Source organism: Polistes fuscatus, unplaced genomic scaffold (genome assembly GCF_010416935.1).
Source record: "Polistes fuscatus isolate 324 unplaced genomic scaffold, CU_Pfus_HIC Scaffold14, whole genome shotgun sequence".
In the NCBI taxonomy this organism is placed as follows: Eukaryota; Metazoa; Arthropoda; class Insecta; order Hymenoptera; family Vespidae; genus Polistes; species Polistes fuscatus.
In genome coordinates this window covers 4,935,918-4,949,460 of record NW_025113042.1, presented here as the reverse complement: position 1 = coordinate 4,949,460, position 13,543 = coordinate 4,935,918, and the positions used below count along the sequence as shown (strand labels likewise).

The following is a 13,543-nucleotide window of genomic DNA, read 5'->3' as shown; positions in this document are numbered from 1 at the left end:
AACCGCCACTTAAAACGCCACTGAAACCGCGATAGATTCGACGGGATAAAAACAACGTACGCCGCGATCAAGAGAGAAAGACGGCAATCCACTCGCGTTATATCGAATAACCCACGTGTCTACGGCTTTAATATATCCGCGACCACCATCTACAATATAATCTTGACTATTCCTCGAAATAACTTCTGCGTATGTATATTCTTAGGAGGATGCTCCGCGTTGAAAAGTCTCGGCTCTCGAGATCCGTTCACATGCTCGCGTTAAAAAAGGCATCCAGTACTTGCTTCTTATGTCTGTCTCTCTCTCTCCTTCCCAAAACTTAATGCCGAATTCCTATGTATCCCATGTATCAACGCGTATTACCTTTTAACTCTTTTACTATTATTTTATTGGCTAATTTACGCGACAAGATGATAAAATCTTCTTCGAAGAAGAGAATAAGTTTCCCGAACGGTCCGAAATATTTATCAAACGATTGTCATCGAGATTACTTTGGACCAATCATCGCGCTCCGCTAACAACTTGCGCATTTTAAATCGGACAATTCGACCGAACGATATTTACGTATTTTGTTTTTAATTATTCCCTCTTCTTTTCTTTTAGTTTAACTCTTTTAATTAGTTTTCATATACGATACATTCCAATTTGTTTGTAGTTCATTTCATATTAATTTAATTAAAAAAAGTTACAATGGAAATTGTTCGTTGAAATTATCAAATATATTTTCATTCGTTTTCTTCAACTGCGTTTGCGCGACCTTACTATCGCTTTTGTATTTTCGCTGGTTCGATAGAAATGTCGTTAAAGATATATATAGAAAGATTTTGGATTTAGGAAAAATCGATTTAATTTCATTCATTTCAAATTTATTGTATGCATTTTTAAAGAATTTATTGATTAGCTATTAAAGCCAGATTATTCGACAAATTAGAATGAATAACGAAAGCCAACATTGTTTCGAATGTTTACTTAAATTTCAAATAATTAAAGGATTGAAAAAATATTGAAATATTTGAAATTCTTCTAACACGTATTATGTATACGTTAGCATACAAATATATATTATACGATAACTCTATTTGTTACGATTTATAATTATTATTATCATCGCTATGGTAACAAGAAGGAAAATAAATCGCATTTACTTGCCTTTGCACTTATTATCACAAAACTCGTACATGTTCGTACAACGACATATCAAACATCGTATGCTTAGAATAATATGAATTATTATTACATTCTAAATTGAGTATCGTCATTGGGATATATTGACACATGTACAATGAGATTTAAAATATCTGTGCAAAGTAGTAGCGGTCACAAAAATTTAGTAACGTGTGTAGCTTGGAGTTCAGCGGAGGAAATATTTTCTTGCGGAGAGGATCATTTACTGATATGTTGGTATTTAGAAAGTGGAAATGCACATTCAACGGTCATTACAGAGTTTCCGTTAGATTTTTTTCCTACTTCCATGCAATGGCATCCACGTCCTAATCATTTGGTAACAGCCAGTAAAAAGCAATCATTAGATGTACTTTTAATTACTACAGCCGATGGTAAGTATTTCAATTTTTAAAACGTTATAATAATTATTATATATATATATATACAATATTAATATATATTTTATTCTTGCAGGAAGGTTTCATCTAGTTAGTAAAAATGGTCGTATTGAAAAAAGTATCGAAGCTCATAAAGGCGCTGCAACTATTGGCAAATGGAGTACAGATGGTTCCATATTACTTACAGGTAATAAGACAACTTACATGCTAAAATAAAAACTGTTATGAACAATATATAAATACATATATATTTATAAAAAATTATAATTTCAGCTGGAGAGGACGGTTTAATAAAAGTTTGGTCACGCAGTGGTATGCTTCGTTCTATAATAGTCAGAGGCAACTCATCTATTTTAACATCAGACTGGAGTCCAGATTGTTCTAAAATATTGTATTCGCAAGGAGGACATTTATTTTTCCAATCGCTCAATTCAAATTCAAAACTGTACAAGGTTATAAATCTTTTTTATGTTTAGCCGTATTATTATATAATAATAATAATTAAATTTGTCATATATTTTCTTGTAAAAAAATAACATTTGCTTATTGTATTATCAGTGGTATGCTCATGAAGGTCTTGTCTTGACTGTTTGTTGGAATCATAGTCATGGATTCATTATTTCTGGTGGAGAAGATTGTCGATATAAAGTTTGGGATTCTAATGGTAATCAAATCTATAGTAGTAGCTCCGGCGATTATCCCATTACAGCAGTTAATTGGTGCAGTTCGGGCGATTATTTTGCTATTGGATCTTTTAACATGATTAAACTTTGCGATAGGACAGGAGTAAGTATAGGAAATTATATTTTTCCTATAAATAAATAATATATCGCATTACATTCTCTTTTTGATTTTATTCATGCAGTGGTCTCATTCCTTAGAAAGAATTAATGCTGGAAGTGTATACAGTATAGCATGGTCCAGCGATGGCACTCAGGTGGCTATGACTTGTGGAAGCAATGTTTTAACCGGCCATGTTATAGGCAAGTAAGTTCTTTATCCAAAATTATTTTATTATATACACTAAAAATGTATATACCAAAAATGGTATAGTGATATTTTTAATTTGATGATACACAGAAGACTCGAATGGAATAATTACGAAGCTACTTTAATTAAAAAGGAAATATTAGAAATTAGAGAAGTCGGTAATGAAGTTCACGAAACAATAGAAATATCAGATCGTGTAGTTCAATTGGCATTTGGTTTTGATCATTTAATTGTAATCACACCGGTTCAATGTCACATTTACTCTGTTACAAATTGGAATACTCCTGCAATATTTGATTTGAAAAGTAGTTCTGTGTCGGCAGTTGTTCTTGCAAACAAGTAAGTAGAAGTAAAATGTTGCATATATATATACTGAATTATTATTAAAATAATTATTTAATTATTATTTTATATATAGACACTTTTTATTAATGGAATGGAATTCTATAACGTTGTACAATTACCAAGGCCGTTTATTAGGTGTACCTAAATGGAAGGGTATGACGCAAGAACCCCTTTATCCACCTTGCATATCCTTGTGTTTCGATACTCTTGTTGTAAGAGATCAGAAGAATGAGAAATGTAAATAAAATATATTCTAATATTTAAAATACATAATGTTTACACATATGTGTGTGTGCATATCTTTCTCTATAATAAAAAAATTAATTTTTTAGTACTACACGTTTTAGAAATATCATATAACAAGCCAATTGTTGAAAGTCAGTCGCATACTCATCCTCAGTATATTACTCAATTGGCATTAAACCATATTGGAAGTTCTAGCGATCGACAATTAGCCCTCATTGATATAACTAAAGATTTATATTTAGTTTCCATAAGAGCAACAGGTTATAGACGAGCTTGTAAAATAGGTATTTATACAAAATCTCACGCTATACATTTATATTATTCAAGACAAATGAAATGGTATCAATTTGTATATTATTTTTAGCTGCTATGGCACAAAATATGACGTGGGCTGTTGACGCAAATGTATTAGCAGCTATGTTGGATGCCACTTTATCCGTATGGTTATGCCCTAATTGTGTACATTATAGCGATCGTAAGATTGTACGACGAACTAGAATCGATAAAGAGAGCAGGTTTAATATATAAATAAATGATTACATTTCTCTCATTGATTGTGAAATACTTAAACTTATAAATTTATTCACTGTGCAGTGAATTTGGAAAACAACCAACTATTATCAGCATTTACAATGGTATGGTCAATGTTAGACGCGGAGATGGTGCTTTAGTTTCATCCCAGTTTTACACTTTTTTTACAAGCTTGCATCAGCTCATATTACAGAAAAAATGGAAAGAATCTCTTTCGCTTTGTCGGATTGCTCAAGTATGTCATATCTTTTATGTTCGGTCTTTCAATTTATTATTACTTTGATGATGTTATCTAACAGATTTTGTGCTTTTTCTTAGAATGATATATTGTGGACATGCATGGCTATTATGGCAACAGATAATAAGGAGTTGAATGTTGCGGAAGAAGCATACGCAGCCATTAGAAGATACGATAAAGTTCATTATGTTCGATATATTAAAGTGATTATTATAAATTGCAGTACTATTATTAAATCAAATCAAATTAATTGTAAGTAATACTAATTAGAGTTATTATTTTAGAATCTGCCCAAAATGACAGAAAGATATGCAGAAATTACATTATTATCTGGTGATTTGTTAGCAGCGGAAGGTATACTTTTACAAAATGGGTTAATCGAAGAAGCCATTAAATTAAACATCAAAGTTTACAATTGGAACAGGTACTATATAACGTACATTTTAATTAATGACATGTAGTTATTTTATCTTTTCCTTATTTTATTTTATATTTCAGGGCACTTGAACTTGCCATAAGGCATAAGAAACAAATAGAAGAAGTTTTAAATGCAAGAAAAGATTATTTAAAAACATTAAAGAAAGAAGAAACAAATTCAAGCTACATTGCTGCGATAAATAATATATCTTCATCTTTGGTACAACAGGTTGTTGTCCGATTCTAAAATATAAATTAATTTTTTCTTTATGAGGGTAATATATTATTAAATAACAATTCTATTAATATTTTTGCAGGCACCTATATCAATAGAATGAAGGTTATTCATGGAATTTATTAATATGCAATATAAGATAAAAATATATATTTGAACAGTTTATAAATTAATTGAAAATGAATACAATGGAAATATTTAACACAAGTCACTTTTATATTAATTTAAAATCAAGTATAATTATAAATAGTAATAATATAATCTATTTTGAATTGTATTTTGTGCAGAGTACAAAATGCGCAAGCGTGCGTGTTAGAGAGATGATTGCGACAGGTGGTCGCGTCCGGTACAAACGATACAGTAGTAACAAATTTTCTAGGTATTAGATTTATAAAGATGAAAAATACTTAAAAACTACATAGAATATTTTCTTTAAAGGTCAATGAATCAAGCATGAATCATAATCTGATTTATATTATCTAAGAATGATTAAAGATGATAAAGAAAAGCTGTTAAATTTATATCCTGTATGTATCCAATCATTGCTACTATTCCTTATTTTCTTTTTATCTACTCTTTTTCCTTCTTTTTCTTCTCCTTTTTAATATTAATCAAAATCATACAGATAAACATAGAAAAAGAAATAATTTGAAAGTGAAAATTGGCTGAGGTATTTGTTTTCTGCTATTTTAGAATAGAAGATTATTTGGAATTAAGTGGAAGAATAAAATTTTGCTAGAAAATTCAAATTTAAGTTGAAAATGAAGTTCAAAGGAAAGAAGGAAGGTCCTACTCAAGGTTGGTCAGTTCATAGTATATTAATACGACCCATAGAGTGTAGCTGTAGGTAGATAGATTTAACAAAGAGGAGAACATGGAAGGTATTAAGTGTTTGGTGATTACAAGACGTGATCGTGGCAACGCCCGTGTGCGTGCACGAACGTGACACGTCACGCAAAACGATGAAGCAAGCAAGTGGCAGTCGAGCACGACTTGTACGTGTATGATGTTACTACTACATATGCACATATACTACTGTAGGATGGTTACAGAGTAGAAGGGGCAAGTGAGTTAGAAAAAGAAGGAAGAAGGAAAAGAGAAAGAAGAGTATAAAAGAGAAGTGAAGAGAGAAAAAGAGAAGTAGTCAAGCAGGATAGGCAGAAGAGTTAGTTACGTAGAAACGTGTTAGTCAATCTACTGACGCCGAATGGGACAACTGTTGGACATATTACAGAGTCTCGATCATCCTCGAGAAACGTTTTTATCGTTATTGTTTTTCAACCTTTCTCCTCGGTTGTCCTGTAAATTTTCTCTCTTATTCTTATTCTAACGTTGCGTGTATACACGGAGGATAGAAAGAGAGAGGGAGAGAGAAAGTAAGAAAGATCGTATTATTCTTCAATTTGGAATCAAGATCGAAGAATTTGAAAACAAGTGGATCCAGGTGTAACAATAAAAGACGAGATGGTTGCAAAAGATTCGAAAGTGGCCACAACGGAGCTGATGAACCCCTACGAGAAACCACCGGCTATGTCTACTGGTCAATCGCTGAAAACTTTTTTTTACAATCGTGAGACTAATGCCTATATGGGTAGGACCATCAGTAGTTGGGGTAAATAACAACAAATAAATATATACTTATATATTAAATCGAGTCGGATATCATTTTCGTTTTAGCATATTTATTTTATTCGAGAATAACGGATATTAATTATAACTAGGTTTAATATATATACCTATATATGTTCTCTCTCTCTCTCTCTCTCTCTTTTCTTCTTCTTTTTCAAAGAATGATCTTTTTCTTTTTATTAAATTTCTTAGAAAATGTCAAGTGTATTTGATCGAATAAAGTATAGTATTGTGTATTAGGTGTTTAGGTAGATACTTACAGAGGTGGTATGAGAATATCAGGTAACGCGTCGGTCAATGTGAAACGCTGACCGTTTCCCGCGTTACTTGGCCTTCGATTTTAGTTTGCTTAGTTCATCAAGATAATCCTATACATACTTTTCTTCAATAATAATATATCTAAGTCTTATATGTAAATATATTTTCATTGATTTAATCTCTCGAGAAAGGAAAATCATTTGGAATAGCGAGTAATGATAGTATGATTGTTTTATGCATTTGATTATTAGTATGCGCCGCGTATCATGGCGGTGTACGTTCGGGGCATCGATGTCTTCTTCTACGTCCTACATTAATACAGAAGCTTGCCGTGTGAATCATTACCGTGCTTTTGCTTTTGAAACAGGAAATATATTATGGACTAGGATATTTTTTATGTCAATAACCTTTGCTTCCTATTTGTTTTTCTTTCTTTTTTTTTTTTTTTTTTTTTTTACACACAATACCGTAATAATTTTGACTTCATATATACATATATATGTATGTAGTTGACGTAATTATACGTTACGTACGTACGCGCGTATGTTTTAGTTCATTTTCAATAAAGTTTTGTACTTTACGCGCTAATCCTAATGAGAAACTGTTTTTACGATACATTTTCTTTGAACGAGAGACCATTAGAAAACTTTACGGAACAGATATCTTTGTAAGTATCGTTAAAACACCATTAAAGCTTTCAAAAGAGATTATGATTGTGGAATTAACTAGTTATGATAATTTGTTCCGCAATTATTAGGAAATATTGATTATGTTAATCGGAGAAATGAATATGTATGTGGTGTATATTTTATCATATAAAAATCCTATATACGTATATAATAAAAATAAAGCTTTGACACTCAATAATTCATGTTAATTTAGGCTGTTACGTCGATCAAATGGAGGATGATTAAGAAACAGGGGTGTGGTATGTTTGTCTTTGTCTTTTTCTAATCGATCGAACGAAACAAACTTTACGAAGCACCTTGTATATACCGGATTTTTTGTAATTTTACATTTAGATAGTATTACACATTACAAATGGTTGGAATAATTTGTGTATTTTGATTCATATCCTCGCGAAATATTAAACACGCGTCGGTAATAATTAATTTATAATTATTTACAATTAGTAATATTTTCTATTAATTATTAATGAATATTGAGTAACACCAAATTGATAGGGATTAAGTACTATTCATTAATTCATTCATTCATTCATTCATTCATTCTGCCATTCATTAGGACGTTTAAAGAGACAATGCATTTATACAATCACAATCGTGAGATCATCACTTTCAGAGTAATAAACTTGGCAAGGCTATATCACGAAATACCATCTCTCATCTCTTTAATTCTCCAAATGTACAGTTTCCGTTCTCTTCCGGTTCATGAACGACTCTAACGACGTTCTACAGGAGCCAAGTTACAAAGGGTGTGAAGGCGGGAAGAGATTCCTCGTGTTTTCCTTGATTTCGAGCAATTTCTCTTGTTGTTTTTTTCTTTGTTTCAATTGTACGTACAGGAAGACCCACAATAAAAACTGGTAGGGTAACCAAGTGATTGTGCCCTCTCGCATAATTAGCTCAGAAGCCTGTCGCTATTTGACTATTGCAGTTTTATGCAAATTACAGACCGAGCTTCAAAATTCACCTCACGATTTATCCTTGGTAAGCAATTGACCTCGACACTGTTACACTTGGAAGTTCCTCATCCCCGTATCATTGGTACCTAGTGCGTTCCTCCCCCCTGGACATACGCCTAAATACGCCTAAATACGCCTAAATACGCCTAAAGTTCATCGAAGCTTAATCCTCGTCATTTGATATTTATTTCTTAGCCCCTGATTATCTTATTTTATACTGAACTAATGATAATGAATTTTTGCCTACGAAACAAATAAAATATAAAACCTATAAATATAGACTCATCTTTTTAAGAGAGTTTTATAAAGAAAGTTTGAAAATACATTAGAGAAAATATTAATGAAGTTTACGACAAAGTAATTTCGTCTAAATCAATTCGAAATTCTCCTTTCCTTTGGCAATTGTAGATAGTACTCTCCGTTTATTGCCTTCCAAGTAATTATTACTAACTGGATTGAGAAAAGCTGGGTAGCATTGGTTGGACCTTGAAAAACCTGACTAGGAAAAAGAATCACAAGTTTTAGTGCATCAGCACGATTACACAGTTGAAGCAAAAACTATTTCTACCTTTGTGGATATAATATAATCTTGTATTGATTTTGTAAGATAAATTCATTATCGGTATAAAATAATTTGAGTTGGTATTCGTAATATGAACAGGATTGGTTGTTCATTGGTTGATTTGAAAAAGATTTGGCTTTATAAAATAAAAAAGAAAAAGAGGCCCAAACGCATTCGTTTCGCTGTGATTTCGCGTTGGACACAATGCTTAGCTCGGCTGTATGGTAATTGTTAAACTTCCTTCAGCGTAAACGTGTACAACGAGGTCAATTGGCGTTAAATGGAAGCATTATAGCATTACGTAACTTAGGACCATTCTGAAGGGTACACCCACGCGACTATAACCATAGCTTTTGTGTTCGTTCTTTGTCGTCCGAGATCTTCTGACTGGGAATATTTTTTCAAATCGACACACCAACTCCAACGCCAGAGACATCGAGTTGCTGAATTTCTCTATGAATTATTCGACGAACATTTCATAACTTAAGAGTATAATTCAAAAGTTGATTGAAACTTATATTAAACTTTTTTCCCTTTGCAAAAAAATGTACGCCGAGAGATTGAGATTGTGACCTTATCACGCATGGCCCCGAAAGATGATCGCTCGCGTGTGACCATCGTGTTACAAAGGTCGACAATTGTTGACTAAAGCGAGTCGGTACTGCAAGCGTTCGTGCCTCCGAGTTTTAATATAAGTGGAGCCAAGATCCAATTACACAATTATGAGCTTAAATAAAATATCGGAGAAATTGTTATTAATTTTGGATAATCATTTCTTTATCGTGGAATCGATAAAACTTCGATAGCATATGGCTTGTATTTATATTGTCGGATCACAAATCAAACACCGCAAAACCTTGAAACAAATAGCGCGTGCTCTTGTCGATATTCAATATCTTAAATATACTCGCGATCGATATATTCATATTATTATATGTTAAACATTCAAATCGAAGATTATCGAAATAATGTTTTTTCAAGAAAAAATTGACCTAATAAATAAATGAAACTTTTTGTAAAACATCGTCGATCGTTTTATAGAGAAACTATGTTAGAGCTATAGGAAAGATGACCTTGCAAGACATCCAATTGACACTTAATTGAATTGTTCCACTTGACCAAGACCAAGACACTATGATCTTCCGCTAAATTGGAACTCCGATTAATACAATTATCTTACGTTATATGACATTTTGTTGCTACTACTTGTCAATCGTGACAAAGACAAAAAAAAGCGTATAATATATTTGATTGCAGGAAAAATAGGTCTGTTCTATTTGTTATTCTACGGGATTTTGGCAGCATTGGTCGCTATTTGCTTTTGGGGATTCTTTCAGACTCTTGACCCAAGGATACCTCGATGGCAATTAGAGCGTTCTATAATTGGAACTAATCCAGGTAAAATTTGTCGAGTTGACAAATAAATAATGACTTTTATAGAGCATAATTTGAAAAATATCTTGGAATTTTCAGGATTGGGTTTTAGGCCAATGCCGCCAACGGAAAATGTAGAGAGCACGTTAATTTGGTACAGAGGAACGGACAGTGAAAATTTTAAACATTGGGTCGATTCTCTCCAGATCTTCTTAAAGGGTAAATATTTTTTCTTCTCTTTTCTTTTGTAAATTTAGTTCGATTGAAAGGTAGATTTAAAAAGTGTGAATGTATTACTTATAGACTACATAACACCTGGATCTATTCCTGGTCTTGGTGCTAATATTAACAAATGCGATTACAATCAACCACCACCACCTGGAAAAGTTTGCGAAGTGGACGTAAAAAATTGGCATCCTTGCACGAAAGAAAATAAATACAATTATCATAAATCGGCACCATGTATTTTTCTTAAACTTAACAAGGTAATTTCTCTCTCTCTCTCTCTCTCGGAAGATAAGAGAAAAAAAGAAAGAATCAAAATAATTGAATATTGATCATTTTTAAAATGTAATCAACGCAAGCACAATTCGAATTATATCGAAATATTGAACGATCCATTTTATAATAACAATTTCTTAAACGAGCATTTTTCTTTCCAAAGATTTATGGTTGGAGACCGGATTTTTACAACGACACGGAATCTTTACCAGAAAAAATGCCTCTTGATTTAAAAGAACATATCGCAACTTTAAAGGAAAAGAATTCTTTAGTACTCAATACAATTTGGGTCTCTTGCGAGGGTGAAAATCCAGCTGATCAAGAAAATATAGGACCAATTAATTATTTACCACGGCGAGGTTTCCCTGGTTATTTTTATCCATTTGAAAATTCGGAAGGATATCTGAGCCCTTTGGTTGCTGTCCATTTTGTAAGACCACGTAGTAAGTACAAGGAATATAGAATATTATAATAATCATTGAAAATCAAATCTTATAATTATACATTTTTTTTCAGCTGGTATTTTAATTAACGTGGAATGCAAGGCATGGGCCAAAAATATAAAACATAGCCGCAACGATAAATTAGGTGCTGTTCATTTTGAACTGATGATAGATTAATGATTTAAAATGCAGATCTTTTTTTGACATCTTTTAAATGTAACATTTGCGCTGTCAATTTTTGTATACCTATTAAGTTCTGCTTAGAACCTAACAATATGTGCATTTCACTTTCAATAACTTTTTACGTTTTTTTTTCTTTACAAATTTTTTGCTTAATCAACCGTATACAAAAAAATGCTTAGAGTAGTGCAAAAATAATATTTTATGGAAATAATTGTCGTACTTGAAATTTAATCCTGATTAATATTTTCAACAGCGAGAAACGTATATTTTTTATATTCGACAAATGAATTAATTTATCTGATGGTTGTCTAAAATTATGCAATAAGAAGCTATAATTGACATCGCAATCATCATTGCTATATTTCTATATAAAATAATAAGATGTATGAAGGGATTAGGATAGAGAGAAATTATATAATTTATGTTAAAAGTATTGCGTACGTTTTGTTTATAAAACAGCCGAAGGAATTGTTGATTTAATTTACAAAAAAATTGTTGTATATAATTCTAGATTTTAATTAAGTTCTTACAAAAAAAAGTCATTTTAATATAGGAAATCTTTATATTTATATTTATATTTCGGTCAACTTAAATGATCATTTTTAAAATGCTCAGATTTCTTGTACAATATTACTGTCAATTTTCTGGAGAAAAGATCTGCATTTAATTATATAAATAATTTTAAGTATTAAATGTAATTAAATGTTAATGACAAAATAATTACAAGAACAAACAAAAACGAACGAAAAAAAAAGGCAAAACAACACCACAAAAAAGACAAACTGTACTCTCGTTAGCTTAAATCGATAAAGATTTTTCTCATTCTATAGATAATATTGATGTGTTTTATTTTCTATATGCACAGAAAGTTTCTTCAGCGAAAAACTTGTGCTTTTTTAAGAAATATTTGTTGCACTTGCAAAATCTGCGAGGCGATTTTTACTTAGATAGCATTTGTTTTTTTTTTAAAAAGAAACTTCACTAGAATTTAATTATTTACATTTTCTATAGAAGTGATTATTGTTTATATATATATATATATACTTATTACACAAACACGACTCATTTTATTTAGTTGTAGTTGTTATTTTTCTCGAGTACAATTTCTCACTTATAACCAAATTTAGATCGTCCTCAGTATTATTAAGATCATTTAAATAAATACTTTGATAAAATAAATATAGGATATGCTTCATAATAAAAAGACAACCCTAGCAAATAGGGCTAACTGCCGAAACAATGTTCTTTTCTGGGTATATATATGTGTTACTGTCAATGTATATTTTCAGCACGTTTTTTTTATAAAATGTCTAACTGTGAGAACTTAATCTTCAAACGTTCTACATTGTAAGGATAGAAGGAAGTAATAGTAATTATAGTTTGTATGTTCTGGAACAGGAAATGAATGTCAACCTCTTCTCCCTCGCTCCCTTGCCATTCCACACGCCTGCTAGGAGCTAAATACTCGTTTCATTCTGATACAATCCTGACAAAAAAACATTAAGTCAAACTTTTTGAACTCTACCATCATTCCGCATACCAATGTTGACTGGGTACATTGACCGTAATATATGTATATATACGTTATTTTACAAAACAGAAATTCGTTTTTGTGAAATGGCTATAGCGTTGCTTCGTATGTATATATATGTGTGTGTAGGATTGGGTTCGGTGTAAAGGTGTGTAATGATCCTACACCAATGTTAATTCTACTACAAAATATTTAATACAACAGAAGATAGAAATAAACGCTACAAAAATCCCTCACGATCTTTAGACAATGTAAAGTGATTCGACTTAATTCGACTTTGCTTTCTGACCGACCTGATATACGCTCGTTATATGACTCTCTCTCAGTCTTTTTTTCCGCTCCTTTATATATCTGCCGTTAGCGACAAGTTGGTTTTCCCTTTACCTCTTGACAAAGAACATATTTTAAATCAAACGTTATCCTTCACCTTATACATCTTGTAAATAAACATATTTGAACTAAAACGTTATCCTTCACCTTGTACATCTTGTAAATACCTATTTGAACCAAAACGATCTTCATCTTACAACGTACTTTCTTATACATACTCTTTCTTCTCAACGACTATGTTCTTTTTTTCATTGATCTTTACCGTTTACTCATGCCACTTTGTTCTTAAGCTACTGTTTACCACTCCTACATTTACATATATATATATATATATATTGAGAATGTATAAATAAATTTTAATTATAAGAATCTTGATCTGCAAAGAGATTTATTTTCAAGTGCCTTCGAAAAAATAAAGAATCTCATTATGATTCTCTTAAGCATAAATTTATCAATGATCACTATATTTTTACACAATTTTATGAAATAGAATTGAAATGTATAATAAGAATGATATGTTCTT

General features: G+C 31.4%; 2 protein-coding genes across 2 annotated transcripts; both read left to right on the top strand.

Moving 5' to 3' along the window:
- Positions 1-755: 755 nt before the first annotated feature.
- On the top strand, positions 756-4,755 carry LOC122514259 (intraflagellar transport protein 80 homolog). The gene is made up of 14 exons (XM_043630976.1): positions 756-1,556; positions 1,639-1,749; positions 1,836-2,014; positions 2,121-2,348; positions 2,428-2,549; positions 2,643-2,891; positions 2,971-3,134; positions 3,230-3,427; positions 3,508-3,658; positions 3,738-3,909; positions 3,993-4,115; positions 4,197-4,336; positions 4,411-4,558; positions 4,647-4,755. Exons 1-14 carry the CDS (start codon positions 1,283-1,285, stop codon positions 4,665-4,667), a joined length of 2,280 nt encoding a protein of 759 aa, XP_043486911.1. The 5' UTR covers positions 756-1,282; the 3' UTR covers positions 4,668-4,755.
- A 939-nt stretch (positions 4,756-5,694) lies between these two features.
- On the top strand, positions 5,695-11,617 carry LOC122514260 (sodium/potassium-transporting ATPase subunit beta-2-like). Its single transcript, XM_043630977.1, has 6 exons — positions 5,695-6,176; positions 9,916-10,056; positions 10,132-10,251; positions 10,336-10,517; positions 10,697-10,976; positions 11,050-11,617. Exons 1-6 carry the CDS (start codon positions 6,029-6,031, stop codon positions 11,151-11,153), a joined length of 975 nt encoding a protein of 324 aa, XP_043486912.1. The 5' UTR covers positions 5,695-6,028; the 3' UTR covers positions 11,154-11,617.
- Positions 11,618-13,543: the final 1,926 nt, after the last annotated feature.

Excerpts from the sequence above, each read along its gene's own strand:
- LOC122514260 (XM_043630977.1), top strand. The coding sequence starts at position 6,029 with ATGGTTGCAAAAGATTCGAAAGTGGCCACAACGGAGCTGATGAACCCC. Across the intron at positions 6,177-9,915 it reads TAGGACCATCAGTAGTTGGG|GAAAAATAGGTCTGTTCTAT; the intron begins GTAAATAACAAC and ends ATTTGATTGCAG. Across the intron at positions 10,057-10,131 it reads TATAATTGGAACTAATCCAG|GATTGGGTTTTAGGCCAATG; the intron begins GTAAAATTTGTC and ends TGGAATTTTCAG.
- LOC122514259 (XM_043630976.1), top strand. The coding sequence starts at position 1,283 with ATGAGATTTAAAATATCTGTGCAAAGTAGTAGCGGTCACAAAAATTTA. Across the intron at positions 2,550-2,642 it reads ACCGGCCATGTTATAGGCAA|AAGACTCGAATGGAATAATT; the intron begins GTAAGTTCTTTA and ends GATGATACACAG. Across the intron at positions 3,135-3,229 it reads AGATCAGAAGAATGAGAAAT|TACTACACGTTTTAGAAATA; the intron begins GTAAATAAAATA and ends TTAATTTTTTAG.